Source organism: Myotis myotis, unplaced genomic scaffold (assembly GCF_014108235.1).
Source record: "Myotis myotis isolate mMyoMyo1 unplaced genomic scaffold, mMyoMyo1.p scaffold_m19_p_2, whole genome shotgun sequence".
Taxonomy (NCBI): domain Eukaryota; kingdom Metazoa; phylum Chordata; class Mammalia; order Chiroptera; family Vespertilionidae; genus Myotis; species Myotis myotis.
The window spans coordinates 160,411,259-160,438,338 of NW_023416324.1; the positions used below are offsets into that span (position 1 = coordinate 160,411,259).

Below are 27,080 nucleotides of genomic sequence, written 5' to 3' on the forward strand. Positions count from 1 at the left end.
TGGGTACTTCCCTCTCCTCTACTACTTCTCCTTCGCCTGCTCAAGAAATGAAAACACCCTCCAATCCGTACTCATTGGCTAATGCCCTCAGGTCAGAACTTTTTGCATTGAAACCTAGCAGGTGTCTCCCTAATGGGTGGCCCTCTCTCTTCTTCCCTCAGATGAGGCTCTGGATTCTCCAGCAGCTGATAAAACTGTTCAGTCTCTCTGAGCTGGTGGGTGACCAGCTGGGCCCCTTCTGCTCAGCAGAGGGGCTATTCCAAGCTTGGGTGCCTGGAGGACATAGAGCAGCAGCTCAGCCCGCCACCCCCACAAGGCTGCCATCTGCTGGCGTTTCTGAGCTCTGACCAGCCAAGAGGTCCTGCTTGCCCGTGGAAGGGGTGGAGGCAGGTCTGAAAGCCAAAGGCTTCATGGTGATAAACACCTGTGTTATACAGCACCCTCCAGCTCTCATCATGTCGCATCTGTTCTCGTTCTTGTCCCCAAGCATCCCAGTGAGGCATAGAGAACCATTATGTCCGTTTGAAAGGTAAGGAAAGGAGGCTCAGGAATTTCTGTGAGGCACTGCTGGGGTTCTGGGGTGTCCCACACATCCCACTGCACACAACCATCTTACCAGCCCTTCAGGGGCTGAGCCTGCCTCACCTGCTAGCACAGGTGTGCCAAGCTCTGCGACAGGTTCCTCACATAATCCTCCTCACTTAATATTATGACAGCTCTGTGAGGTTGGGATCAGCACCATTTTTATAGGTAGGAAAAATGAGGCTTATGATGGTAAAGTAATTTGCCTAAACCCACAGAGCTAACTAGCGGGCAAAGAGGCTGGGACATGGGTCTACCTAAATCCAAGACCTGTGACCTTCCTACCCGACTCTACAGTGCTCATCAGTACAAATCTATTCCGGGATGTGTGTGCGTGTGCGCGTCTATGTGCATATGTATAGGTCAGCCACACGCACGGGTTCGCATGTATGTGGGGTCGACCTGGTGGGCACCGGCACCTGCAGGTCCGTGTTTGGGAACATGTGCCCATGCACCAGTCACCCCACATGGATAGACATCTGAACACGAGTTCATGGAGCTCTGCTGACGGATGTGGGTACCTTTTGCCCGGTTTCCCTCCCCATGGAGGGCCGACTCTGGGTCAGACAGGGGCAGCCCATGGTATGGCAGAGGACTCTCAGGGCTGCTGGGGGTTGCTTCTCACTCCCCGGTACTAGGACCCATTTGAAAGAGAGAGAGGTTGATCTTTGCTGCCCTCTTCCTCCTCTAATCTGTTGGGTCCCCTCTGGGCCACCTTCCTCAAGGCTTCCTCTCAGGGGGCACAGGCTCAAGGTTCAGGAAGCCTCATGTCTGGAGAGTTCAACAGCCCAGGGTGCTTCTTTGCTCAACAATGAGCAATTAGGTGCCTCCCTGGTGCCAGGCCCTGAGAAGGCTCAGGGGCCCCCACAGCACCCTGAACACTCAACACAGAAGGCTACAGGACTTGGGTCAACCTGAGGAATAACTGTGGGAGTTCCTTTGGGCGGAGGGCCAGCCCCTGCCAGGCTGCTGGCCAGAATTAGGCCGTCCTTTTCCCACTTTTCTTTCAGGCACAGGGTTGGCGCCCGGAGTTGGTGAGAAGCAGGAGGACAGGATGCCCAAGGGCCATGTTTCCTGGGAGCCCTTTTCAACATCTCCTTCACTGAGCTTGCTCTTGTCACAAGTAGAACGCAGGCCAGATGCAGAAACCAGGAGCAGACACTGACCAGATGGCCCTGCTCTACCCCAGCCACACTCCTCGGAAGCTTTAACTGAGCTGGAGTAAGCTTTGTCTCCTCGTGGGGGGACACAGGTAAGGGGTTCTGTTGTTTGCCAATCCCTGCCCTCAAGGAGGGCAGCACAAGCAGCCTGCTGCTCAGCCCATTCCCAGGCCTCACTCAGAGCCCCCAGGGCAGTCTGGGGGGCCGGGAGGGGGTGTAGAACTTGGGATTCCCATGGCTGGCCCACCAAGTGAATCATTCCTAGAGGTGGTCTGGGAGGGTCACTATTTCTGCAGCTATAAACTTAAATCTCTGCAGGGCCTTAAAGGCAAATCATGGTTCACTGAAAACCTGCAAAGATCAGAGAGGCTTGCTGCCTGGGACCCACCCGAGATAACCTCCCAGCTGGAACAGCCTTTGGGGCCATCTTTGGTATCATCGCATACTCAGTCAGAAGTATGTGCCGGGGCCGAGGATGAGGCCCCTGCCCAGCGCCCAGCCCAGGTGCTGCCCCAGAGGATATGGGCCTATCACCCTATACGGACAGAGCTCCTGCACCCACCTCCCAACTCCCGAATAAGAAGTCCTCTCCTTGCTACAACGCCTTGGGGCCTGTCCCACTCTAAATCACCCACCTCTGAAATGGATTTTTATAGGCAAAATTAAAGATTTGATTTCTTGGGAAGCAAAAATCTTTTAAATAGTTTAGCTGGAATTTGGAACTCACTTTTTGACATTTCCCCTTTTAGTTCAGGAGAGAAAAGCTAGGGAAGGGAAGGGGAGCTAGAAACCACCCACCATATGTACCCTCACCCCAGCCTTCCCACCCCCTCTTCCTCCCAGCCATCCAGTTCCTCCTTGAAAGGCATTCTGCCCTGGGTTGAGGTCTGATTCCTGTCAGGATGAGAAAAGCAAGAGGGGAATGAGGCCCTGGCAGGCCTGGCACACATTCCCCAGGAGAACTTTCCACTGACTCGCTCCTTCTCGGCTGGGGACGAAGCCAAGGCCAGGGCACCAGCCTCCCCAAGGGATGAAAAGACTGGGCTTTGGGGAGGGAAAGGGGCAAGGGCTGCTGGGGGTGGGGACTCCAGTGCGATTTCCCAGGTTCCCTAAGTCCCCAGTGCACTTGGAAGAAACCAGGAACAAAAGCGCATCTGATTCCAAGGCAGAGATTAGGGTTCTAATCTGGGCTCTGTGCTGGCCTTTGGGTGGCCACGAGCAAGTCCATTACCCCGAGACCTCAGTTTCCCCCATTATTAAATGAGGAGGCGGCGAGCTAACTTCTGAAGTCCCTTCCAACTGGGACAGTCTAAGTTTTATGACTGTCCGCAGCTGGGCCCAGACAGTCTGCCTGCCGACCTCCCAGTGCAGCTCTCCACGCTGGCCTGGCTGGCTTCCCACTGCCTGTGCCTTGCCTTCCTACCCTTTCTTTCTTTCTTTTTTTTAAAAATATATTTTATTAATTTTTTACAGAGAGGAAGGGAGAGGGATAGAGAGTTGGAAACATCGATGAGAGAGAAACATCGATCAGCTGCATCCTGCACACTCCCCAATGGGGATATGCCCGCAACCAAGGTACATGCCCTTGACCGAAATCGAACCTGGGACCCTTCAGTCCGCAGGCCGACGCTCTATCCACTGAGCAAAACCGGTTAGGGCTTCCTACCCTTTCTTGCTCAGCCTATCCAACAGGCCCTCAGCAGGCAGGCCTTTTACTAAGTTGCTAAGCCTCAGCCTGTTTTCCTCAAAAGGCCCCCCAAAGCTCATCTCTTTTCGGATGTCTGGTTTGATTGACATGAGTAACTGCCTCAAAGCACTACTCCTTCCATACAGATAAGCTCTGTTCTCACATATAAATTTTCCATGATCTGTACTGACCTAGGAGAGAGGAAAAGTGTGTCTTCTGCCTATTTTGGATGCAGATTTGCCTTCCTTAGAATAACTGGTTCAGGCACCAGGCAAAGGCTGTTGGTGGGTCTGGGCACACTACCAATGGCTGCTAGCAGGGTGACTGGCCAGCCTACGACCATCTTATCAGCTATCCACAGATGTGTCATTAGCTCGGCTGAGATTTGTTGAGACCTACCTAAGTATCAGCAGAATTTCCTAGCAGATCCACAGACTCCAAAGGCACAAGAATGGCTACTTCTCAAAGCCACTCAGTAACGGGATGGTTTGTTAGGCAGCAAAAGCCAACTGATACAGGTAGAAAGCAAATGCACAGGAAGGACCCCAGAGCACATGCCAGGTGCTGTGATTATGATAGCGACAGCGCTCCATCCTGGCAGTGGCCGTGGCGTGCGGCTACCGAGCCTGTCTGTAGCTCAGAGCCTTAAACATGATGAGCTCAGTACAGGGAAACGATTTGTCCAGGAGATCAAGCCCTGAGACCAAGTGGCCAAGCACCTGAGCCAGGCAGGTCCAAGCCTCCTCGGGGTGTGGCACAACCTCCTATTCACAGAGTCAAGGTGCAGACACGCGCTCTCCTTCAGCGCTCACACCAACCCCAGGGGCTGGCTTTTCGCCTCCATCCACCCAGGGTTGGCATGGCATGTGAAGAGTTAGAGCATTAAAAAAATAGAACATTTCTGGATCACATTCATTTCCCAGATAGTGACCACATGCTGACTATGGGCCAGACATGTTCTCGGCACTGGGAACATGGCAGTGTGCCCTCAGGGAGCTTACCTTCCCGTGTAACCTAGAAAGGCCTTGAAAGAGAGAAAAAAGGAATGGGGAGAGTTAACTTCCCTGCAGCAGTCTGAAAATGTCTATGGCTTCTTTGATACTCCTCTCTCCAAAGGTGGAATTTATTCTCCTCCCCTTGAGTATGAACTGTATTGAGCGACTCACTTCTAACCAATATAAAATGTGGCAGAAGTGACGGTGTGAGACTTCTGAGGGTGAGCCATAAAAGACTGCAGATTCCAGCTCATTCTCTCTTGGATCACTCTCCCTCTCCCTTCCTCGCTCTCTAACAATCAATTTTAAAAAGTCTTTCTAAAAAGATGCTAAGTATTGGGGTAATTTGTTATACAACAAGAGATAACTGATATACTCCCTCTACCTCCTGCTTTTCTAATTTTAATCCATTCTTCCCTCCTTCATATTCTCCACACACCAAATAATGGGGGAGCAGAAGCCAGGATGTATTAAGACAGAGGTCTTTGGGGAGCGGAGCCCAGAAGGGACCATTCTCCATGCACATCTACGGTACTGAAGTGGAAGAAATGAAAGCTTGTCAGCGGCACCAGGTCTGCACTTTCTTTGCCTTGAAGCCCAGCCCATTGTTTTGTGCTTCCCCTGGCTTCCCAGCCCCAGGCAGGAAGTTGGAGGGGTGTAGGAACTTGGGGGTGGGACATGCAGACTCACTTGAGCAGGATTTCATACTGGCCGGCGTGCCAGGGCTGCACATTCTTCAGGACCAGGGTGAACACATCCTCATTCTGCAGCACCTCGAAGTGGCCGGTGTCTTTGGAGAGGGCCTTGCCGTCTCGGAGCCAGTGCACGGTGGGGAAGGGGTCGCCGGCGATGGCACAGGAGATGAGGACACTCTGGCCCAGGGAGGCTGTCACCGAGCGAGGCTTGCTGATGAACCAGGGCTGGGTGCCATCCTGGGGCTCTGGAAGTTGGCAAAGCGTTGAGTTAGAGAGGGAGGCCTTTCCGCAGAGAGCGTCCACTCAACTCTTCATGGGGGTGAAGGTCGGAAGATAGTACGTTACCCAAATAACAGCTTGTCCAGAAATCACTTTTATTGGACATACAGATGTAGCATATTCTGCTTGTGGCCAATCTGTGTTGGTTACATTCTCAGAGGATAATATTGACATGAATGGTATATCCAAAGCAAGGGGAGGTAGCCCAGGATGTGCCGGGCACTGGGCTGGGCACCAGTGATCCACATTAGATGTGATGAGTAAGATCTGTACTTGCTTATGGACTGGTCTCTCCTCTCACATGGAGGCTCCCTAAAGGCGAGGACCTCAATAAGCCCGTAACTCACGTCAAAAGCCATCACTGCCAATTTGCTACATGTATCATGAGATTTCCCAGAGAGGGCAGGGACTTCAAAAGGCAGGGAAGAGCGGCCCTACTCAGCCAGACCTGAGCTGTAGGGTGAGGAGCTGGTCCCTGGGCTGGGATGGAACCAAGACAGCACGGGATCCATCATGGGAACACAGCAGGCTCACGTGGCTTCCTCACCTCCTGACGGCTTTTGGAGAGACCACGGCAGCACCTCCCGCCCCTGCCCTGGCACTGGTCAGCCTCACCTTGCACGGTGAGCACAGCCTGGGTGCGAACCTCCCCGGCGCTGTTCCAGGCCTCGCAGGTGTAAGTGCCCGTGTCCTCCGGGAACACCTCCTGGATGCACAGGCTGTGCCGAGTGCCCCTCTGTTCGAAGTGGAAGTCCTCCGACTCCTGGATCTCGTTCCCGTTGTGAAGCCAGATGACCTCAGGGGGTGGGTTCCCTGAACGGGAGGAAGGTCGGGGCCTGGTCAGGGGGTGCTTTCCTGGGCCACCTGGCAACTCTGCACATAGTGCTGGGCCACTGTGCTAAGTACGTCACTAAACCACGCTTCAGCTTCTACCCAGAAAGTCTTCTAACGCATCTGCCTCCCAGGTTTCTTAGAGGATGAACTGAGCTCGCACAGCCCCCTTGGATGGCAGCTGACACCGCGTGTGGCACACGGAAGTGTTCAATGCATGCTCATAATTATTTCACTGGTCTCTCCTCTCACATTGAGGCTCCCTAAACCTCTCACATGGAGGTTCACCCCTGGGCACCAGACTGCCAGAGGTGAAAAAAATAGGATTTCAAAGATGAGAAAGGAAACCCAGGAAGAATGGTTTTTAAAATTAGAATTCAAACTGCCTGAGAGGCAACTGGGTCGCTGGGTTTGAAGGGACCACGTTTCCGCTCTGCGCTGACTCGCACTGCGCAGTTGGCGTGACTTTATGGCCACCCCCTCGCCATCCTCGGCAGAAGGGAAGCTCCGCTGCATCGTGTTGTTACCGTACAAATGTTGTCTGGGAGTGAGGGTGGGCCCCCGCTCACATGGGATTTCTCAACAGGCTCATGAAGGACAGCACCTTCAGACTTTACTAGTCTGTCTTCCGGGTGGTTGCCAGCAATTTGTTGAGGCAGAAAACTATGGCCGTCTGTGCTGGTTTCCTCTATGATAAGAGCTGAGCCACTCTGCTCTCCTGAAGAGGAGCAAGGCTGAGGCAGGCGGGGAGGCAGGCCGGGTGATGTCAGGAGAGAGGGGACACCTCTGCCCCCGATGGGTTGGCTAGCACACCTCTGGCGGCCGGGTGCACAGCGCCTCAGATTTCTGTCAGAGGAGTGCAGACAGGGGAGGGGACCCAGCCCTCCTCCGGACCGTCCCGGGGCTGCCTCCTGCGGCAGGAGCAGGAAGCTCTAAGGGGTGACTCCGAGGGTTGTCACAGGCCATCTTCATTGCTTCTGCAGTTCACGAGGAACTAAGAACCCAGGAGGGCCAAGTGAAATAAGTCAGACAGAGAAAGACAAACACCACATGATTTCACTTACACCGAGAATCTAAGGAACAAAATAAAGAAACAAAATGGAAGCAGACTCATCGACACAGAGAACAGACTGGTGGTTGCCAGAGGGGAGGGGGTTGGGGGACTGGGTGAAAAAGGTGAAGGGATTAAGAAGTACAAATGGGCAGTTACAAAATAGTCACGGGTTTGTACAGTACAGCGGTGGGAATATCGTCAGTAATACTGTAATAACTGTGTGTGGTGCCAGGCGGGGAGCACTTTGTGGGGCGTATGATGTCTGACCACTGTGCTGTACACCTGGAACCAATGCAAATAATACTGAACGGAAACTGTGATAAAAAGGGATAACACACACAAATAGAATCCTTTTATAAAAATACTTCCCGTTTTTCTGGCAATTATGTGTGTGATGATAAAAAAATAAATAACGACCCAGGAGGGCAACCTCCAGGGTGTCAAAGGGACTGGGCAATGGCCAGCACCGTCTATACCGTGAAGGGGAACCTGGCTCCCAGGCTCCTGCTGCTGCCTCCAGCAAGGGCTGTGACAGCTCACACGGGGTAACCACCAGCCCCTCTTTTAGAAGAACCTCTGCCCCTCCTTCTCACCTAAAATTTGAATAGAGCAACTGAGAGCATCTTCCAAAGGTTGGGAAGTCTTCACATCATCTGGTTTAAACCTGTGTTCAAACCTCCCAGCTACATTGGGTTTTCACATCAATCCCTCACCCTCTAGCCGTGGCCATCTCCAATCCCTGGACCATGTGACTTCCAATGCAGAAAACCCTGCCCAGAGAAAGAGGAAGGAGGGACCCAGAGGCTCTGAATCGTTGGGCCCACTGAGGGTCCCATGCCTGTTTCCTGGCAGACCAATGATCTGAGGGGACCTCAGGGAACAATGCCCCCGCCCCCCCACACCCCAAGGAGACAGATGCAGCGACAGACCTGACACCTGGACTGTCATGGTGACCTGGCTTCCATCCATGACCTTGAGATCAGAGAGGCCTTGCAGGAAACGGGGCGCAGCGGGCTTGCTGGGGGCCGTGGGCAGAAGGTACTCACTCTTCCCGTCACTCTTCTTTTCTGTGTGGCAGACAACAGACGTGGGATCAACATTCATTCCTTCGTTTGACAAACACAGACTAAGTGACCCCTGGGCACCGGACTGCCAGGCTCTGCTCCCCCTAGAAACTGACCACCGAGAGAGGAGTGTGGGGAGGCCCTGGAATCCGCTGGGGACTAGGCGTGCCTGCTTCCCTGCCTGATGTGGCCGTGCTCTTGCCAGACAGCAGGGAAAGAACAAGGCCCTGCAGGGCTGGGCCCAATCCAGGTTCTGGTTCCTCAGGAGAAAGTCATGGGGGTGAGAGGGCATCTTATGAGATTTTTTTTTTCTTAAATTTATTTACTTTTTTTAAACAAAGGACACCCGCGTGTGGCACAAAAGGTACCGAAGGGTACAATGTAACGTCTCCCTTCCATCCCGTCCTCCAGCCATCAAGTGTCTCTCTCTCCCCAGAGGCAACCGATTTTCAGTTTCTTGCTCATCTTACCAGAGGGGGTCTATGTGTATAACACACACAAGCAAAAGGCACACTCTTTTATTTCCTCCTCTTAAAAAAATGGCAGCACAGTGCACACCATGACTGGCATCTTGCTTTTTCACTTAGCGCTGTATCTTGAGGTCTCTTGTAAAATAGAACGGAGGAGCTTCCTCATTGTTTTCTGCGACCTCATGATGCTCCGTTGCCCTGTCATGAGATTTTAAGCACCCAAGAAAGCCAAAGACATAACATGCTTTGGAATGACTAAAATTGAAAAGACGGATCACCCTAAGCACCGCTGCGGTGAGGTGTGGAGCAATGGGGAGCTCATAGAATGCTGTGGGGGGTAATACAGAACACACCCTTTTGAAAGCAGTTTGGCAGTTTCTTAAAGAGTTAAACATACATTTACAATATGATCCAGTGAGTCTACTCTTGGCTACTTATACAAGAGAAGTGGGAGCACATATTTATTCAAAGACTTGCCCACAAACGTCTATAGCAGCTTTATTATTAATGGCCCTAAACTGAAGGCAACCTATCTGCATGTGAATGAATAGACAAATGGTGATTTAGCCATACAACGGAACACTACTCAGCAAAAAGGAATGGATTCATGATAGACGCTAGCGCTACGACAGGGACAAATCTCACAAAAATTACATTGAATAAAGGGAACCAGACAAAGAAAGAGTACATACTGGATGATTCCATTTACATAAAATTCTAGGAAATGTAAAATGCAGTGACAAAAAATGGTTGGGGGGGGATGGACTATAAAGGAGCATGAAGAAGCATTTGGGGGTGATGGAGAGGTCATTTCTTAAAGTTGTGGTGAAGGTTTTATAGGTGAAGGTTTCAAATTAAATAGCATAAATATGCAGTTTATTATACATCAATATTACCTCAGTAACAACGGGGAGAGGGGCAGGGGTCTCTCTCCCTCTCTCTCTCTCTCTCTCTCTCTCTCTCTCTCTCTCTCTCTCTTTCTGTGAGAGGGAGGGAACGCACCAGCTAGTCAAAGACATAAACTAAAACAACTCTTTGGGTTCAGGGCTGGCCCACTTACCCCCACTCATCTTTCTGGGGAGAAGGATTGACAAATAGGTTTTCCATTAGTCTCGGAACCCTGCCCAAGGTGGGCTGTGACCTGCCTCATGGGAGCCAAAGGGGAAAGGGCAGCAAAGGGCCTGAGCTGGAGTCCACTTCCCACCCAGGACAGCCTGGTGCACAATGAGCTCACGGCTGCCCCATCTCTGATCTTGGCCTCTGTCCTGCCAGCCAGGTGGCTGTGACCTTCGATAATTCTTTTTGCCAGTTTTAATTTTTTTTTTAATTTTTTTTTTTTGCCTTTTGGTGGGGCAGGGGCAGGGGCAGAGGAGGGCTATGATATCTCTAACCCAGACGCTAAGCTTAGGGCAAAGGGTACTCTGGTGTGTTGGTTCCTTTTGGCCCAATACCAGGATCACCAATACCAGGTCTTCTCCAGGAAGCCGGCGGCATGGGATACACGTCCAAGGTGCTTCCCATACCCGGGAAAGGCCTCCACATTTGCCACTGAATTTTTATGTTGGCCCTGAAAACAAAATACAGCCCATTGCACAGCTCTGCCAGCCCAGCCTTTGGGAGTGAGGAGGGGAAGGCCTAGGTCCTAGGCCCTAGGAGGCTGGAGGAAAATCCCCGTCGGGTGCCCTGTGAAGGGCATGGAGCTGAAGTGCAGGGCGGCTGAGGCAGGGAAACCCTGTGGCCCAGGAGCAGAGCACAGGCTCTCAGCCCCTGCTCCCTGCCCCAGCCCGCTGCATTGCTGCCTTTGACAGAGGGGCAGCCAGGCGGCAGGCAGGAGGCCAGGCAGGGGCTGGGCCCAGCACTGGAGGTGCAGAGACCCCGGTGCTCTGACTGGGCGGCCGTGGCCAGGAAAGCAGGCTGCCTCGGGAGAGTTGAGGAATTTCCTGTCATGCACAGACCGAAAGGCTTGAGGACAACATGTTTTCGCCTGTCCGGAGCCCTCCCCGTCCCGCCTCCCTGCTCTCTGCCAGAGTCCCAGCCCCACAGAGCTCCCGGCAGATGCACCCTTGTTCCTCAGCCACCCCCTCCCTCCCGCCCCAATCCTCTCTGGGGTCTTCCCTGCCCACTGCCCAGTGTCCTGACCTGGGGATTTGACAGCCTATGGGTCTTGGCCAATGGGAACGAGAAGCATATCTGTGCCTCTCTCTCCTGAGAAGTGCCTGTCTTCCCCCGCACCCCCCAACCCCCTCAATCACCATGGGGCAGCTCACTGGAAGCCACAGGAAATCTAGGATCTGAGGCTGGGTCATGACCTCGGGCAAATCACCGCCTCTTTCTGAAGCTCAACATCCTCCTTTGTACGTAAGGGGTAGCAAAGGCATCATCCCAGGACGTCGGGAGTGTCAGAGAAAACGTGAAAATACTTTGTACGGCTACTCGTCATCCATGACAGCCCCTGTATGAGGCAGGTCAGAGCTGCGCCCTCCTCACCACTTAGGCTCAGGGTGGCGAGGGGCTGGCTGGAGCTGCTCCCTCCTCACCACTTAGGCTCAGGGTCACGGTGAGCTTATCAGCAGAACAAACGGAGGCTGGGCCCTCACCCAAGGCTTAGACTCGCTTTTATGCGACCTGAGGCAAATACTGTTTAGGAATATAAATGCTGGCTTTAAAATGTCACGAGATAGATTTGAAGTAAACTGAGAACAAGCTTTCCCTGCACTCCCTCCAGAAGGGGGATAGTGACTGAACTTGTGGGAACCGGCCCTGGACAGGCATTGAGCTCCAGGGTCACCCCTGCCCTCTGACCCTGTTCTTCTTCTCCAAGGCCCCCCAGCAAGAATGGAAGGAGAGGCGTGACTGGGAGTAAAAGTGCGAAATGAACCTGCTCTCAGACCTGCAGGTTGGAGTCACATGGGCCTGAGAAACTTTGAATCTAGGCTAGTGCACGGCGGAGTCATCCCCAGCATTCAGCCGCTTCCAAGTCTGCAAGGGCTGAGAAAGCCAGCCCACCCTCCCTACGAACACACTGCACTGGGACTAGGGAGCACGGAGGAGGGGCAAGCAGCTTCCTTTAGGTGGTCCGAAAAAGCAGCCCTAACAGAATCCTGACTCCCCAGCAGAACCCCACCACTCGCGTCACTGACCAAGCGGCCAGGATGTGCTCAGGGAAAGTGACTTTCGCGAGGTCACGGAGCCTGTTAAATGCAGTCCTGGAGCTCACACCCTGGAGCTCCCAGGGAAGGAGCCTTCTCCCATGATGCCCAAGGTGAACCCGCAGGAGGACAAGTGTATTTTCTGCAGATCTGTATCCTAGACCCTCCTCGAGGGAGAAGCGCTAAAGCAGAGCAGGGGCAAGCCAGGTGAAAAGGGCGTCTAATTCCAGAGCCAACCAGGTGATTCTGGCTCATTCCTGTGTGGATGCAGATAAAGTCAGGCAGGTGGACACTGGCTCTGAACTCAGCTCTGGGCCAAAGGGGTTCCCAGCCCATGCCTCAGCATCCTCTCCTCTAGATTGCTGGTAACAGTCATCATCAATTATTAATGACTAGAGGCCTGGTGCATGAAATTTGTGCGGGGGAAGGGGGGGGTGTCCCTCAGCCCAGCCTGCACGCTCTCCAATCTGGGACCCCTCGAGGGATGTCGGACATCCCTCTCACAATCCAGGACTGCTAGCTCCCAACCACTTGCCTGCCTGCCTGATTGCCCCTAACCTCTTCTGCCTGCCAGCCTGATTGCCCCCTAACCACTCCCCTGCCAGCCTGATCAACGCCTAACTGCTCCCCTGCCGGCCTGATTGCCCCTAACTGCCCTCCCCTGCAGACCTGGTCACCCCAAACTGCCCTCCCCTGCAGGCCTGACCGCCCCAAACTGCCCTCCCCTGCTGACCATCTTGTGGTGGCCATCTTATGTGTTGGAGTGATGGTCAATTTGCATATTACCGCTTCATTAGATAGGATAATACTATAGTGATAAGTGGACTGTATATAGCGTCGGTATCATGCATGATAAATACTGCCGGGTTTTTAGATGATTCAAAGAAATAACATGTAAAACTGCTAGAACAATATTGGGCAGGGAATAAGGATAAAATTAAATGTTTTGTGCCTTTTATAACCCAACTGACCTTCTTGGTTGGGCAAACTCAAACTGACAATCGCTAGGAGAAAAGTCCCCATTTACCTTGAATGAGGCAGAGTCTGAGATAATATTGTAACAATTCCTCACACAGTTCAGCGCTCCATGATACTGAAGGATGTTCATGATTCTGTTGAGTGTCCTCCTTAACTTCCTCTGAGGTGGGGGAGATTGAGCCCCCATTCGCCGTGGCGGGAACTAAGACCCCAGGGCTGACCTGGTTGGCAGGTCCTGGTCTGGGCTCTCTCCCTCCACTGACCAGGAACACAGGCCCAGCCACCTGGATCCCACAAGGAGCTTCGGGTCATTATGTTCATGCCCAGAGTCACTGGTGACCCTAGAGCTGTGCCCTGCTGGGGTTGTGCATTAGTGGTCATCTGTCACCATCCTGGTTTGAGGCAGAGGTAGGAGGGCAGGGGAGGAAGGGCAGGCACTGGCTATAGCACACAAATAGCAAGAGAAGTGTCCCTGGCCCCAGCTCAAACGGGGCCAGACTAAATATACCCCAGGTTTTTCCCACCACTGTGCTCCTGGCTGCCCTGCTGAGCCCAAGGCCAGAGCCGGCTGGCCTTCTCTCTGCATTCCAGGAGGGCTGGGCTCCTTGATTACTGCCCAGGATTAAAGCTTTAGTGAACAAATCTATCGCTCTGGTACTCGGTCAGCTCGCCAATGCTTCTCCCTTCCCTCACCGACTCGCTCCGTCATCACCTGAGTGGCTAGCCACTGGATGCATGTTCCATGCTGAGAGACAGGGAAAGGATCAGGCCTGTGCTCCAGTGGGTAAGGAGGAACTAAGATTAGCCCTAGCTGGTTTGGCTCAGTGGATAGAGCTTTGGCCCTCAGACTGAAGGGTCCTGGGTTCTATTCCTGTCAAGGGCATGTAAATCGGTTGTAGGCTTGATCCCTGGCATTGGTCGGGGATATGTGAGGGAGGCAACCAATTAATGTGTCTCTCTCACATCAATACATCAATGCTTCTCTCTGTCTCTCATCCTCCCTCCTTCCACTATTCCTAAAAATCAGTGGAAAAAATAGCCTCTGGTGAGGATTAACAAAAAATAAAAAAATAAAAAGAACTAAGATTAAGAATACTTATAAGCAGTTTACTGACGAGTGAAAATGATGCCATATAGATTAAAGCTGCCAACAGGTCTTGAGAAAGAGAAACAGTAGGAGAAAGGGAAGAACAGAGAGAGGAAAGACAAGAGAGGGGGGAAGAGAGAGGCGATGTGGGAAGGATGGAGGGGAAAGGAAGGAGAGGGAGAAAGGCATTGCTTTCCACTCCCACTGACCTTCTGACTTCCTGTTTGCCCACTTTTGCTCATGAGAAACTGTTTTTGAAGACAGTTCCTAAGACATGAACTGAAACATTCAATTCTTGCTCTGGTGAAGCAAAGGTACCAGACAAACAGCTCATCAGGGTCCCGGAGCAGCAAAGCAGACGGCACAGGGCTGGAGCAGGGAGAGGCCTCCTGCTGCAGCGTCTTAGCTGGGTCATCAGGCAGCTGACATTATTAACCTCTGAGCTCCAGTTTTCTTTATCCATAAAGTGGACTTATTTCAAAAGTGGAAAGATAATTGTTATGGGAATTAAACAAACAGCTTATTAATTGATTAGATTTTCCTGTCAAAACAATGTCCCTCATTAAAAACACTAATAGTAGTTTTGGCCCAGCCAGTGTGGCTCAATGGTTGAGTGCCAACCTATGAACCAGGAGCTCACGGTTCGATTCCCAGTCAGGGTACATTCCTGGGTTGTGAGCTCGATCCCCCAGAGGGGGTGTGCAGGAGGCAGCTGATCAATGATTCTCTTTCATTATTGATGTTTCTATCTCTTTCCCTTGCCCTTCCTCTCTCTGAAATCAATAAAAACATTTTTTTAAAAAAACAAACTCATTCCTTTTTTAAAAAAAAATAGTAGTTTTAGTTTAAAACTCACATGAATTGGTATTAACCTGATATTTTATTTTGAAAAGCTCTTGTTTGGAGAAAGAGAGAAATACCCACACAACAGGTACAAGTTACTCTTCTCATTCATTCTTACACAGTAACCTGTATAACCCATTCCTCACTCCTGGAGGCATGAACAAGGCCTTTAGCTTCTTGGGGCTTGAAATGAAGAGCCCCTCCCGCCTGTGTCCCCGTGCCTGGCGGGGTCTCCGCAGCTCCCTCTGCGCTACGATAATTCTCCTGTCCTTCCCTTCCAAGTCCTTCCTCTTATTTCTATGGCTTTAGCAGGAAAAACAATTCTGAATTTCTCCTTAGAAGTGTTTCCTTTACCTGTCAACTTTTACTAGCCAGCTGGCTTCTTTCTGAAGCTCCAGGCTTAGGGATTGAATTTGCATTAAATGCACATGTTCACACATGAATAGCTGAGGAGTTTTCCTTGAAAATGGCCCACTGCAGTCTCCCAGCTCATTTCAAACTTGTTTTGGATTAAAACAAAAAATTATGAAATGTTACATTGAAAGTGTTTAAACGGATGACACAGAAATATAAAACAGATAGCATATTGGTACAAAATACTCTACCATCTAAGGAGCCCCCAGGGGTCTCCCCCGCAAATGACCTCCACCTATTGCTGTCATAGCCATTCACTGTCTCAGCCCCTGTCAGTCAGCAACTTAAGAGCAACCTGGATTCAGAGGTGATCACCAAATGAACATGGACGTGGAATGGCCCTCCCCCACTTCCTAACGTCCCCTTTCCCAACACTTCTCAGACAGCAAGACACACAGACCTCTTGGGAAGTTAGGGGAAGGGAAAAAAATCGCCTTTTTCTCAGATCTCCTAAGGATTTTCCTTAAGCTTTGAACCTGACCTATTTTGCTTAGTCATTAGAATACAAAATACCATTTCAACAGCAAATCTGATTTACTCCAAACACTGTTATACTATGAAAATTCAGTAAATCACCAACTGAAAGGAGTTCTGGAAACACAGTCCTCCCTTCTTCCTTTATTTGGTGCTCAAAATCCAGCCTGGCCTAGGGCTGAAGACTAGCCTCCTCCTTCCCCGAAACTGCAGGACTCTGGCTCCAGAGGACCCATCAAAGGAAGGTCACCGTCACCCAGCTGAAGTGGAGCCCGGCCCCTTCCCATCTGCAGGGCATCTGTGCAAAGTGCAAATCTCCAGGGAGGATCTGACTTCTCTTCTGAAAGAAGTCCTAACCAAATAACCCCACTCGGAGAATCAGCAGAACAGCTGCCTCTGAGGCACACAGATGCCCCTAGCCTGGCTCTCTTTTGGCTCTGTCCCCGCATCCCCCACTGATTTCTCCAGAACCTAAGAAGTAAATGAGAAGAGAAGTGTGCAAGGAAAAGCATGGAAGGAAACAATGACGAATGGGATCCTAAAAAAGATCTCTGACCAGTAATGATAGGGTTGTTGGATGGGAAGCTGGGGCCATTGCAACCACGGCCTTCTGACCGCCTTGAAGTATCATCAAGCTCTAAACATCAAGATACAGCATCCAAACCACCCAACGTTCCATACTGGTGAGTGCCTGGAAACCACGCTCCCCCCCCCACACCGTCGCAGCACGATCAGCACGGATCGCATTCCGCCAATAGGAACACAGCGCTGTAATTCGGGGTGGCAGTCTCGACCAAGGACTCCAAGCTAGCAATTGGCAGCTATGACGTACAATGTGCATATAAGTAGACAGTATAAATCTCTGATCAGTAAAACTAGGCTCAAGTTCTATCACATGGACAGAGATGTAAACTATGTACTTGGAAGTCCTTCTGGAACATGAAGGGCCTACATGTCCAAACTTTTGTAGTCAACCTATATAAAACAAAACTATTGATTTTAAATAATTTAACATTTCACTGCTTGCCTTCTTAGAAATTTGAAAGACCTTTGGGCAGATGTTTTAAGGTCCTAAAAAAAAAAAAAAAAAAAAGACAAGTTGCTCGAATGGCATGGTTCGGTGGTGGAGCATCAACTTATGAACCCGGAGGTCATGGTTTGATTCCTAGGTTGCGGGCTCGATCCCCAGTGGGGCTGTGCAGGAGGTAGCCAATCAATGATTCTCTCTCATTGTTGATGTTTCTAACTCTCCCTCTCCCTTCCTTTCTGAAATCAATAAAGATCTTTAATATATATTAAAGACAAGTTAAAACCGATACTTATCCTTTTCCTTCAATAAATTTCTCTTTATCTGACATACGTATTTTAAAAGCTTTCAGTGTTTTTAAATTCATGGTGGGCAGGGTCCATACCTGACACCCACTGGACAGACCACACGGGGTGCAAAGCACCTGAGCATGATTACGAGAGAGGAGGTGGCAGCAGTGTCTTCAGACACAGAGGCTGCCCGTGCTCAGAGCTACCACATGGAGTGGCTGCCCCTGATCTGAAGGCCTGGGCTTCTACTGATGCTTTCACTGTGCACGGCCGACTTCCCCAGGGCCCTTTGTTTTCATTAGGACCTCACGTCAAAACAAGTTCTCTAATAAATATGGCTATTAAGTTTCATTTTTTTCTATGTCCTTAGGCGTCTTTAAAAAGCCCAGCAGACCTTCGGTTAAATAAACAAACCATTGGGCTCAAAACTATGTCAAAATGGGTGCAATTAGTAAGTTAATAAATCTAGTCACTTAAGAATTTTCACCTCCACAAAGATACTCCAGAGGAGATAAATTAAAATATTCCAGCCTAAGGAAGCCCCCACCAATGACACAGTCCATATGCACTGAACAATTTATTCTCGTTCAGATCTTCCTGGACTTTGCAGGAATTTGGATTAATCATCCTTTAGGCTCCATCCTGGGTCAGGAGGGAAGGCTTTCATCGCCTGATTAACTACTGGGGATTTTTTTTTTTCCTTTAAGTGGGGCCAAGGAAAGGATATTTGGTGATCGACTTGAGAGCTGGTTTGTGGATTTCCTGCACCTCCGGTGAGCACTGACTGAGCCCCAGACAAGTGAGGAGGTAGACAGAAGGCCACCCCCCCGCCCCCGCCTCCTGCCCCCGCCACACACACACACGCTGCCACTTCTGGGGAGACTCGACCTCAGTTTGCTCTTTCATTCATTCACTGAACACACGTCCACATGGCAGGCCCTGCTTCACCTGCAACAGTAAAACATGGTCTCTGCCTGGAAGCAGCTTACACTCTGCAGGGGAACGAAGCGAAATTGGACAGAATAGGATGTTTTGTCCTTACCCCTGGGTGCCCTGCATGATGTACCCTGCCTCTATCTCTGAACTCATCCTCTACCACTTGGCCACCCACTCACTTTGCTCCAGCCACAGGCTGACCAGGTTCCCGACTCAGGGCCTTGGCACTTGCGTATCGCCTGCCTGGAGCGCTCTTCCTCCAGTCCACTGACGCCTCTGCTCAGAAGTCGCCTCCTTGTAGAGACTTCCTTCATCACCCTCCTCTGTCCTCATTTTCTAACAGTGCTTGTCAGTGTTCGATTCAACCAGATGTTGAGTCTTATCCGTCTCCCCATCAGAATGTACACGCCATGACGGCAGAGCCTGTCTGCCCTGTTCCGTGCAGGGTCCCCAGGACAAACTTGGCACAGACAGATGCTCAGTGAAGACGTGCTGGCATTTAAGCACAATGATAATAAGGGAGGTACAGCTGGTCAGAGAGCCCATTCTGGGGTGATCAGGGAAGGCCTCCCAGAGGAAGTGACATATGTGAGAGGGAGTTAGCTGGATTTGTGGAGGAAGGGATACTGAGGAGAAGAGGCAGAGAAAGGAAAAACTGGCTGCAGAAACCATGCCAGAGTGCTGGGCCAACTTCTGGATGATTGCAAAACCTTAGCAAAAGGCTAAAGAGGTGAGAAAGAGCCCCCACATCTGGTCTTCAGCAAAGTATCTGCTGACCTCTCCCACTGAGCTCTGGCCTCCAGCAGAGCTGCCCCCAGAAACAGTTCCGCCCTGGAACCCAGACGACCGGGAGGGAGATGCATTGCTGAATGGCGCCCTCTTGTGGCCAGAGCCCCTTGAATGGGGTGCCTGAGACCATCCTCGGATTTCCCCTTCCGGTTAACAAAACAGATAGTCAACAGCCCACTGAGGCAAAGTTGATCCTTCGGTAAGACGGCTCCTTAGACTTGGCATTTCAAACTTCTATTTTGTCTAAAGGTCAGGGCCCTGTGGAACAACAGCACACACTTACTCAGCAATTCCTACATCCTGGGGACATTACGGGTATTCATTCATTTAACCCTCACAGGACTGGGGTGACTATCAGCCTCCCCACTTCACAGAAGAGGAAGGTGAGGCCTGGAGGTTGCAGGGCTGGTGAGTGGTGGAGCCGGATTCACACCCAGGCAGTTAGTGCCACATCCGCGCTCCAACCGTGGCCCTGTGCCACGCTGAGGGCAGCAGACAGGCCAGGCCTGGGCAGAGGGAGAGGACAGACAGCGCAGGCACCACAGGGGACAAAGGCCTCCACTGCAGCCATCTCCCATCCCCTAAGTGGCCCTCAGGACCTGGAGCCAACGGAGCTGCCAATCAAGTAAGGAACACTCCAGTTTGTGGAGGGAGGATGGTGCAGCATGTGGACTCCAGCTTCCCAAGTCCCTGGGGGCATGGGGCCAGGGGTGTCACTGTGCCAGGCTCGGCGGGCCCCGATCCTTGTGCAGACAGCCCCAGCGCAGCCGGCCTCAGCGCGCGGCTGTGTCTCTCGGCCTCCTTCACCATTTATGGTATCTGCGCCTCGGTCTGGCCTTCACAGGTCAGTAAATCCCACACGGGGAGGGGCTGCTCACTCAGGCAGGGCTGCTCTCAGAGCAAGTCCAAATGGCCTCTCAGAGTTCTTGCCGAATCCTCCCTTTCTGCTTTAAAACATCCTTGGATGGGCGTTCCCGCAGGCCCCACTCCACCCACAAACCAGGAGGCAGGAAGGATGGCTGCCAGACTTCCCGATCCTTCGCCCGGGGTCCCCCACCTGTAGCTGCACTATCAGCTCAGCTGGGTCTCTCTAATCCAATCTTCACACTGGCAACCAGGACAGGCCCTGGATTAGCGGGGCCACGGGCCGAAGCTAGTGAGGGAGTGGCTGAAATGCCACGCTCACTGAACACAGGCCAGGCTCTCGGATGCCACTAGATTTTGGGGTTGGCGTGCAAACCTCCAGGGAGAGCTCCTGGTGGGAAGGGGAGAGCTGCTTCCCTCGTCCAAGGAGATGAGGCTCAGATCTGTTCTTGTTTCCTCTTAAGTCTCATGAACACAATTTCCCCAGGCCCCTCAAGGAGCCATGAAATGAGATCTGTGAGGAAACGGGTAAGTGTGGAAACCAGAACGCTGGCTGACAAATACCCAGGGTCAGAGCCAGGCTCCGACCAGGACCTAGAGAGCTTCCTGGAGGAAGAGAGACTAGGTCACGGTGCTGGCCCCATGCATAGGCCCCTCAGAGAAATGGAGAGACCAGGGAGCATGTCCCCTCTTGGCAGAGACCCCAGGGAGCCAGTGTTGGCCATGCCCTCGGTCAGTGCGGACTCCTTTATCCCTACGTGGCTGACACTGCCCAGCCATGGGGCCAGCCTCCCGCCCTGGGCCAGGGGACACACACTCTGGAAAGGGCAGGCTCAGAAATGGGCACAGGCTTGGAGCACGAGCAGCTGGGTTTGGAAGGGCAGCTTGACTTACTCACTTGGAGTACTCAGGCAAGTCACGTTCCCTTCTCCAGTCCTTCAGACCCCTCATGTGAAACAAGAACCCCCCACCCAGGGCTGCTGAGGTCCAGATGAAAAAATACAGGTGAGGTGGAAGTACTTAACGCATAACCCACATGACTTTTCCCTTTGCAGTGAAACCCAGAAGGTGGCTGCTCAGGTGTGACAGGAACGTTCTCCCTGGCAGGCCTGGGCCCTAGGGGACAGAGTGGGAAGACATAGTCTTCCTGCTGGTCTGCAGGGAAAGCAGAGCACAGAGCACCCTGTTCAAGGCCCCAGGCCCAGTTGCCCCAGTCACCCCAAGAGCCAGCCCAGGCCAGGGTGAGGTGGGGAGTCAGGCTTACCTGGACACCTGGACCTGAGGACACTTTCCCGGCCACTGTCACCACAACCGACACCACAGCCCAGACGGCTATGACTTGAGTTCTGTGCCGGCCCTGCCCCTTCCTGGGACTAAGCCCTTGGCGGGATCAATGGATGACGGGGATAATCAGATTACCGCACACCAGGCTGGTGATGTGTAAAAACAAGCCTGGGTGGTGGGAGGAGCAGGGACAGACCTTTAGAGCCCTCAATACTGGCACGATGTCCCCCGTGTCCCCCAGCACGTGAGGGGAATTTGCGAGAGCCTTAGCTTTTAGGGGATAGGGGTGCTCCTCCGAGGTCATCTTTCAGTGTGCGGTTTTCTTCCTGCCGGATCAGGAGCTGCTCGAGACAAGGAATCTTTGCCTTTTTCTGCTGTGTCTCCCCTCCGCCCTGGTGGGATGAGGGGGTGGGGACTGGTGTTTGAATGTCCATCTCCCATGGCAGACCCTTGTCCCTGTGGACTCCTGGAGGCCATCTCCTCCACCTGCCTGCGCTCAGGTGCAGGGCCCTCTTTCCAAAACAGGTGTGTTTGCAGAGGCTCCTACCATGGACAGTGACCCGGGCGCTGCAGGACGCCTGCCCCAAGGGGTTCTCCGCCAGGCAGGTGTAGGTGCCGTGGTCCTCCGGCAGGGCGTCCTGGACGTGGAGCTCAGCCACGCCAGCCTCACAGGTGGAGCGCGCGTACTGGATGGGCTGCTCTGTGGAGGAAGCACAGGACGGCTCAGGCCAGGCAGCCCGGGGACGGGGCGGAGCCCTGTCCTCAGCAGGCTGCTCTGGTAGTGACTCTGATGCTCACCATCGTTGCTCGGACACACTGAGACCTAATGAGGAGTCAGCCACCCCCGCACCCCCCCTCCCCCCTGATCCCAGCCACCTGGGCAGAGGCTTGTGGGTGGAGAAAGAGGCAGGTGCTAGGGAGATGGAGGAGAGGAGTGACTGTGAGGGTGGAGGAGCGAGACTGCGGCTGGAAGGACTGAGGGAGAGGTTCTGGAGACATTTAGAATGCGGGAAGGAAAGGGGCATAGTTCTGTGCATTCTGTTTACATAAATAGTCCCCCAGTCCACATCCTGGACTTCACAGACTTCGAAGCCTAGAAAGAATCTCACAGGGTCACCTGGCCCACAGCCCAGCTTTGGGCAGAGCAGACCAGCCAGACTCCTTTTAGAAGTCTCCAGAAACAAGGATTCCATAGCCATTGCAGATATTTCCCAGAACTCTCAACCTGGTGCTGCAATTAGGTGCATTTCTTCCACGGGACAAGGTGCATTTTAGGGTTCACAAGAAAGATAAACACGGGGAAGTGGAAACAACACTGGCCCCTTCTTCCCAGAGACCCTGCCAGAGAGGCCCTCTATAAAATCCTGCATGGGGAGAGAAACGCAGGCTAGAAACTCAGTGGTTCCCTTAATGCTATATGTTCCTGGGCCCTTATCATCCCAGGATGTGAGCTTTCATTGCAGGAAGAAGAAACCTCATCACTGAGGACTGTGGCCTTAGAGCAGGAATGTGTCCGTTCACCACATAGGAAGCAAATGTCAGCTTCTTTCCTCGTCAGGCCGCACTTCATAAAGTTGGGGGCGAGCAGTGGGGGAGGGAGGGAGTATGGAGAGAAGTGTTCTCCCTGCAATGCAATGTTTTCTTCTGCACATAACAACACTCACGTCCCCATGACAGTCTGGCAGAGGCAGCCAAGCACGCACAGGACCTGAGGGAGGAGGTTCGGCCTGACCTGCTGCCCTGCACCAAATCAGGACTGGAACGGCAGGGGCCAGGGTCCTGCTACTGAGAGGGTGGACCGCTGCTCTTGGTTTTTATTTTTTGTGACAATCACACCCTAAGACCTCTCTTCCTTGAGAATACCAGTACATCCCATGACTGCCCTCACAGGGCCTCTGGGGTCGAGCATGCTGACAAGATGTGTGAGAGCTCTCCTTTTACTGGCACAACTCATCTTGTCCCCACCAGATGGGATGGGATGGTGGCCCCAGAAAAGAGGCACTCAGATCTGGAGACACAACTCTCCCAGCTCCAGGAAGGTTAAGACCAGAGACAGTGGCCACGGGGACCCAACTTGAGCACAATTGCCCTCTAGTGGTCAGAGTGTGGAAATGCCAAGATTCACCAGGAATAAGGAGGTGGGGTTGCTTTTCAGTCCTGTGTAGACCAGGTCAGCAAACTACTACTCATGGGACAACGCTGACCTGAAGCCTGTTTTTGTACAGCCTGAAAGCTAAGAACAGTTTTTACAGATTTTAAAGGGTTGAAAAAATCAAAGGAGAACTGCTCCACGATGTGAAAATTGTACGAAATTCACATTTCAGTGTGCAACACGGCCACACTCGTTCATTTGCATATTGTGTCTGGCTGCTTCTGTGCCAGGACAGCAGCGTTGAGCAGCTTGACAACACTATCTGGCCCTTCACAGAAGCACGTCCTTGCGCCTCTGGCTGGGACGCGGAGGCAGATGGAAGTGAAGCTCTCTCACTCAGATCCATCGCTAGTCCTTACCGCCCATGCTCCGTCCCAGCCACAAGGAGGCTGCCCCCTTGCAGTTAGTCACGAATCCAGCAGGGGCTATGTTCTTAGCGAGGGTGGCGGGTGGGGAGACCTCAGTTCTCACTTAGCGATCCAAGTCGACGACACACAGGAAAACTCCATGGCGCCTTTGCTCACAGACGAGAGATAATTTCCATCAAAGCTTAACAGACTATACTATACCAACGAGGAAGGTTCCCAAGCAACACACACGTCAGTGGTGCACAAACAGCTGGAGACTGTTTGGTGCATAGGTGATGGGTGCCCTTCTACCTTAAGGAGCCTATCCCTGTGGTAGGCAAACTGCGGCTCACGAGCCACATGCGGCTCTTTGGCCCCTTGAGTGTGGCTCTTCCACAAAATATCACGCATGAACAGTGCGACTGAAACTTCATGGCCCATGCACAGAAGTCGGTATTTTGTGGAAGAGCCAGTATTTTGTGGAAGAGCCACACTCAAGGGGCCAAAGAGCCGCATGTGGCTCGCGAGCCGCAGTTTGCCGAACTGCAGTTTGCCGACCACTGGCCTATCCCGTCAGCCCTGAGAGTTGGCTGAGACCCTGAACTTCTGTTCCAGCCCACCTACTCATGGGTGATGCCAGAGAGGTAAGGGGGGGTGTCCAGGTCACCCAACCACTTGATGGTGGAGAAGGACGTGTGCCCTTGTCTTCTGACTCTTGGCAGCTGTTCCTTCCTTCCCCCTGTTGATCCCCAAAGCAGACCTTGCTCAATTTCATCAATTTTATGGACTGTTCTCAGTTCTAAAATTAGAGTTCTTCCAGACTTTTGGGATTTAAAGGTCTTTTTTAAAAGAGGAGGGTGATAATATATGAAATTTTTTTCAAAGGACATTACTTGACAAAAAAAAAAAAAAAAAAAAAAAAAAAAAAAAAAAAGCTTGCTACCCTGGCCGGGTAGCTCAGTGGGTTAGAGCATCGTCCTGATACACCAAGGTTGTGGGTTCCCTTTCTGGTCAGGGTACATATAAGAAGCAACCAATGAATGCACAAATAAGTGGAACAAGTCGATATTTCTCTCTCTCTCTTGTTCTCTCTCCCTCTCTCTCTCTCTCTCTCTCTCTCTCCCCCTTCCACACTCAAAATCATTAAATACATTTTTTAAAAGTTGGCATGTCTCCATAGGACTATACCATTAAAAAAATTACTGGTCTGTGGACCCCAACACCACCTGCCACTAAATCAAAGACGAGGTCCTTTGAGTAACTTCTGGTGTGGTTCATTAATTTGGTGTATTTGTTCTTTTATTGACTCCACAAATATTTATTGAGGCCTATTATGAGTCTGGCCACATAAAAAGAAACTAAATTGCTTGTGCACCTATGTCCCAGGCACTTCGTTAACTGTTTTATATAAAGGATGTAATTTAATTTCACGGCCGCCACCCTGGAAGGTAAGTGGCATTATTTCCGTCTTGCAGGCGAGGAGCTCAAAGCTCAGAGGGAGTAGTAACCTACCCAGTATCCCCAGCCAGGCAGGGGCAGGTCCCATTCGCTCCCTGTACCTGTGCTTCCTTCTGATGCATATGTGGTTCAGAGTGATAAGAGTGGAAGCCAAGTGAGAACGCAGGCAGGACCAAGGGGGCCCGAGGGCTGGGGCAGGGCACTGAGGCAGGGGGGCTCACCATTTAGCAGCCAAGTGATTCGGGGCACTGGGGTTCCCTGCACCGAGCACTGGAGCACAAAGTCCTGGCCCTCGACGACGGTGCAGTCCTTCAGGACGCTGGAGAAGGAGGGGGGCACCTCCATCAAGGCCGGTCCTGTGAGGGCAGAGAGCAGACAGGCCATCTCAGATCCCAGCTGGCCCATTCTGGCGACTGACTACAGTCACTCCAAGTCTCACAGGTAGACACCTCACTGCCCTGGGCACCCAGGGCTTCCTCAGAGGCCTCACACTGGAAGCGGGCACACCTCTGGGGTAGAGACCTGGAGCCTGAGGCGGAATAGTACCTGGCAGGGCTTTCCACCATCACAAAGCACCACGTGTGGGGGTGTTCAGGACCTGGGCCTGCCTCCTCCCATGGGACTTGGACACTCCTGCCTGGTCTGACTCTGACATCTCCTCCTTCTGCCTTTCTGGTCCTACTCCACTGTCCAGTGTCTCTAAGCTTCTTTATATCCATCGGTGACTGCACAGTCTTGTGACTATCTTTTTACATGGACAGGTCACTCGTGAGAACATTTCGATTTTAAGTTAGTATAATTACTTTTTCCAATTCCAGGACTGAATCAGATGACAGACACATATGCATCCCAGTGTTCCATCCCACGCCAATGGCCCAGGGCCGCTGGAGGTGGGGACTGTGCCTTACGAAGCTTCCGCATGATGCTGACCTTGCGGACCACCCAGCTAGACTTCCCAGAAGTCTGTACATTGGTGAACTGGGGAGCATTTTGTAGTTTGAGGACCTTAATTAAGAGCAATAGGGATAGGTAATCTCTCGTACAACGACTAAGACACGCTGCAGAAATGTCGAGGTGGCTGACGGCTGAGAAAAGGTAACTGGATTAGATGATTAAAAACATCTCCCCTGTGCTTTTCAATAGACACTATTCAGTACAGTGATGAGAGGCAAGCCATGTGACTATACTGCAAGGGTTTAAGGGCCAAACCCAATAGTTGAGGGCTTACTATATGCCAGGTACTTTTCCAGACGTGACTGTGACAAGGCCATGCGTTTTCTGTCTTAGCTCACTTTACAGACGAAACTAATAATTTCCCATAGCCAAGCCCAATGGTGAAGCAAGGCTCTCGGCTACATCCACACTTCCCCCGCTAGACCAGAGCTCCCCTGAGGGGAGAGCAGCCAGGAGTCAGTCATGGGGCATCTGAAAGGGACTGGCCCCGAGGGAGGGATGGATGGATGGCTACCTCAAGGGGGTGTGGGGAGGCACCACCTCTACTTCTTTCCTGCCGGTGTCCAATTCTCTCCCTAGAAAAACGCCTTTGTGAGCCACTGAAAGTATGGGCTTCCATGTCCGACCAACGTGGGTTAGGAACCTTTTACAAAGCATGTGACCTTGGACAAGTCACTTAACTTCACTGCACCTCAGTACTGGGTGTGACTGCAATTGGCTGTAACACAGTTGGGCTAACTAAATGGAGCAATGCAAGTAGAGCATTAGCACACATGCCGGCACACTGAGCAGGCTTTTCTGGTGGAGTGTTCGCTGTTACAATCACAGAAGCTGTGATAGCGTGGGGAGGCACGGGGCAGGAGTTGGCGGAAGGTGCCTGCCCCTGCCTTGACTTTTCCAAACAAGTCTGAGCCACCAGGTGTTTACTTAGACACGTCCTTGCTTAAAAGACACCACAGACGCATGTGTCTTCTCAAGGATGCTTGCCCTGCTGAGAGTACTTAATAGCTAATTCTAGTTCAAGCTGTTGTTAAAATAAAAGCCTAAGGAGGCAGGCGAACAGGGCTGCTTGGCTGCTATAGCCAAGCAGCCTCTTAGCCTCTCTTTTACAGAAACGTATGTCAGAGTAATCCATGCATCCGTGGCTCAGGGTCTGCCGGTCTGTCCCGGCAATAGAGACCCTCTCTACGTGGCAGCAAGTTTAAGGAAGAGGGAGC

General features: G+C 52.0%; 1 protein-coding gene across 6 annotated transcripts in view; it reads right to left on the minus strand.

Moving 5' to 3' along the window:
- Positions 1–27,080, minus strand: part of MYLK (myosin light chain kinase) — a 272,007-nt gene that overhangs the window by 79,729 nt on the left and 165,198 nt on the right. For 5 of the 6 annotated variants that reach the window (XM_036348906.1, XM_036348905.1, XM_036348904.1 and 2 more), the window contains 5 exons: positions 25,131–25,265; positions 21,500–21,652; positions 8,213–8,350; positions 6,014–6,211; positions 5,115–5,364 (listed from right to left, as the gene is read on the minus strand). In XM_036348906.1, coding sequence (XP_036204799.1) covers positions 5,115–5,364; positions 6,014–6,211; positions 8,213–8,350; positions 21,500–21,652; positions 25,131–25,265 — 874 coding nt within the window. Of the gene's footprint in view, positions 1–5,114; positions 5,365–6,013; positions 6,212–8,212; positions 8,351–21,499; positions 21,653–25,130; positions 25,266–27,080 lie in introns of those variants that run through there. The other variant, XM_036348911.1, reaches the window with a different exon arrangement.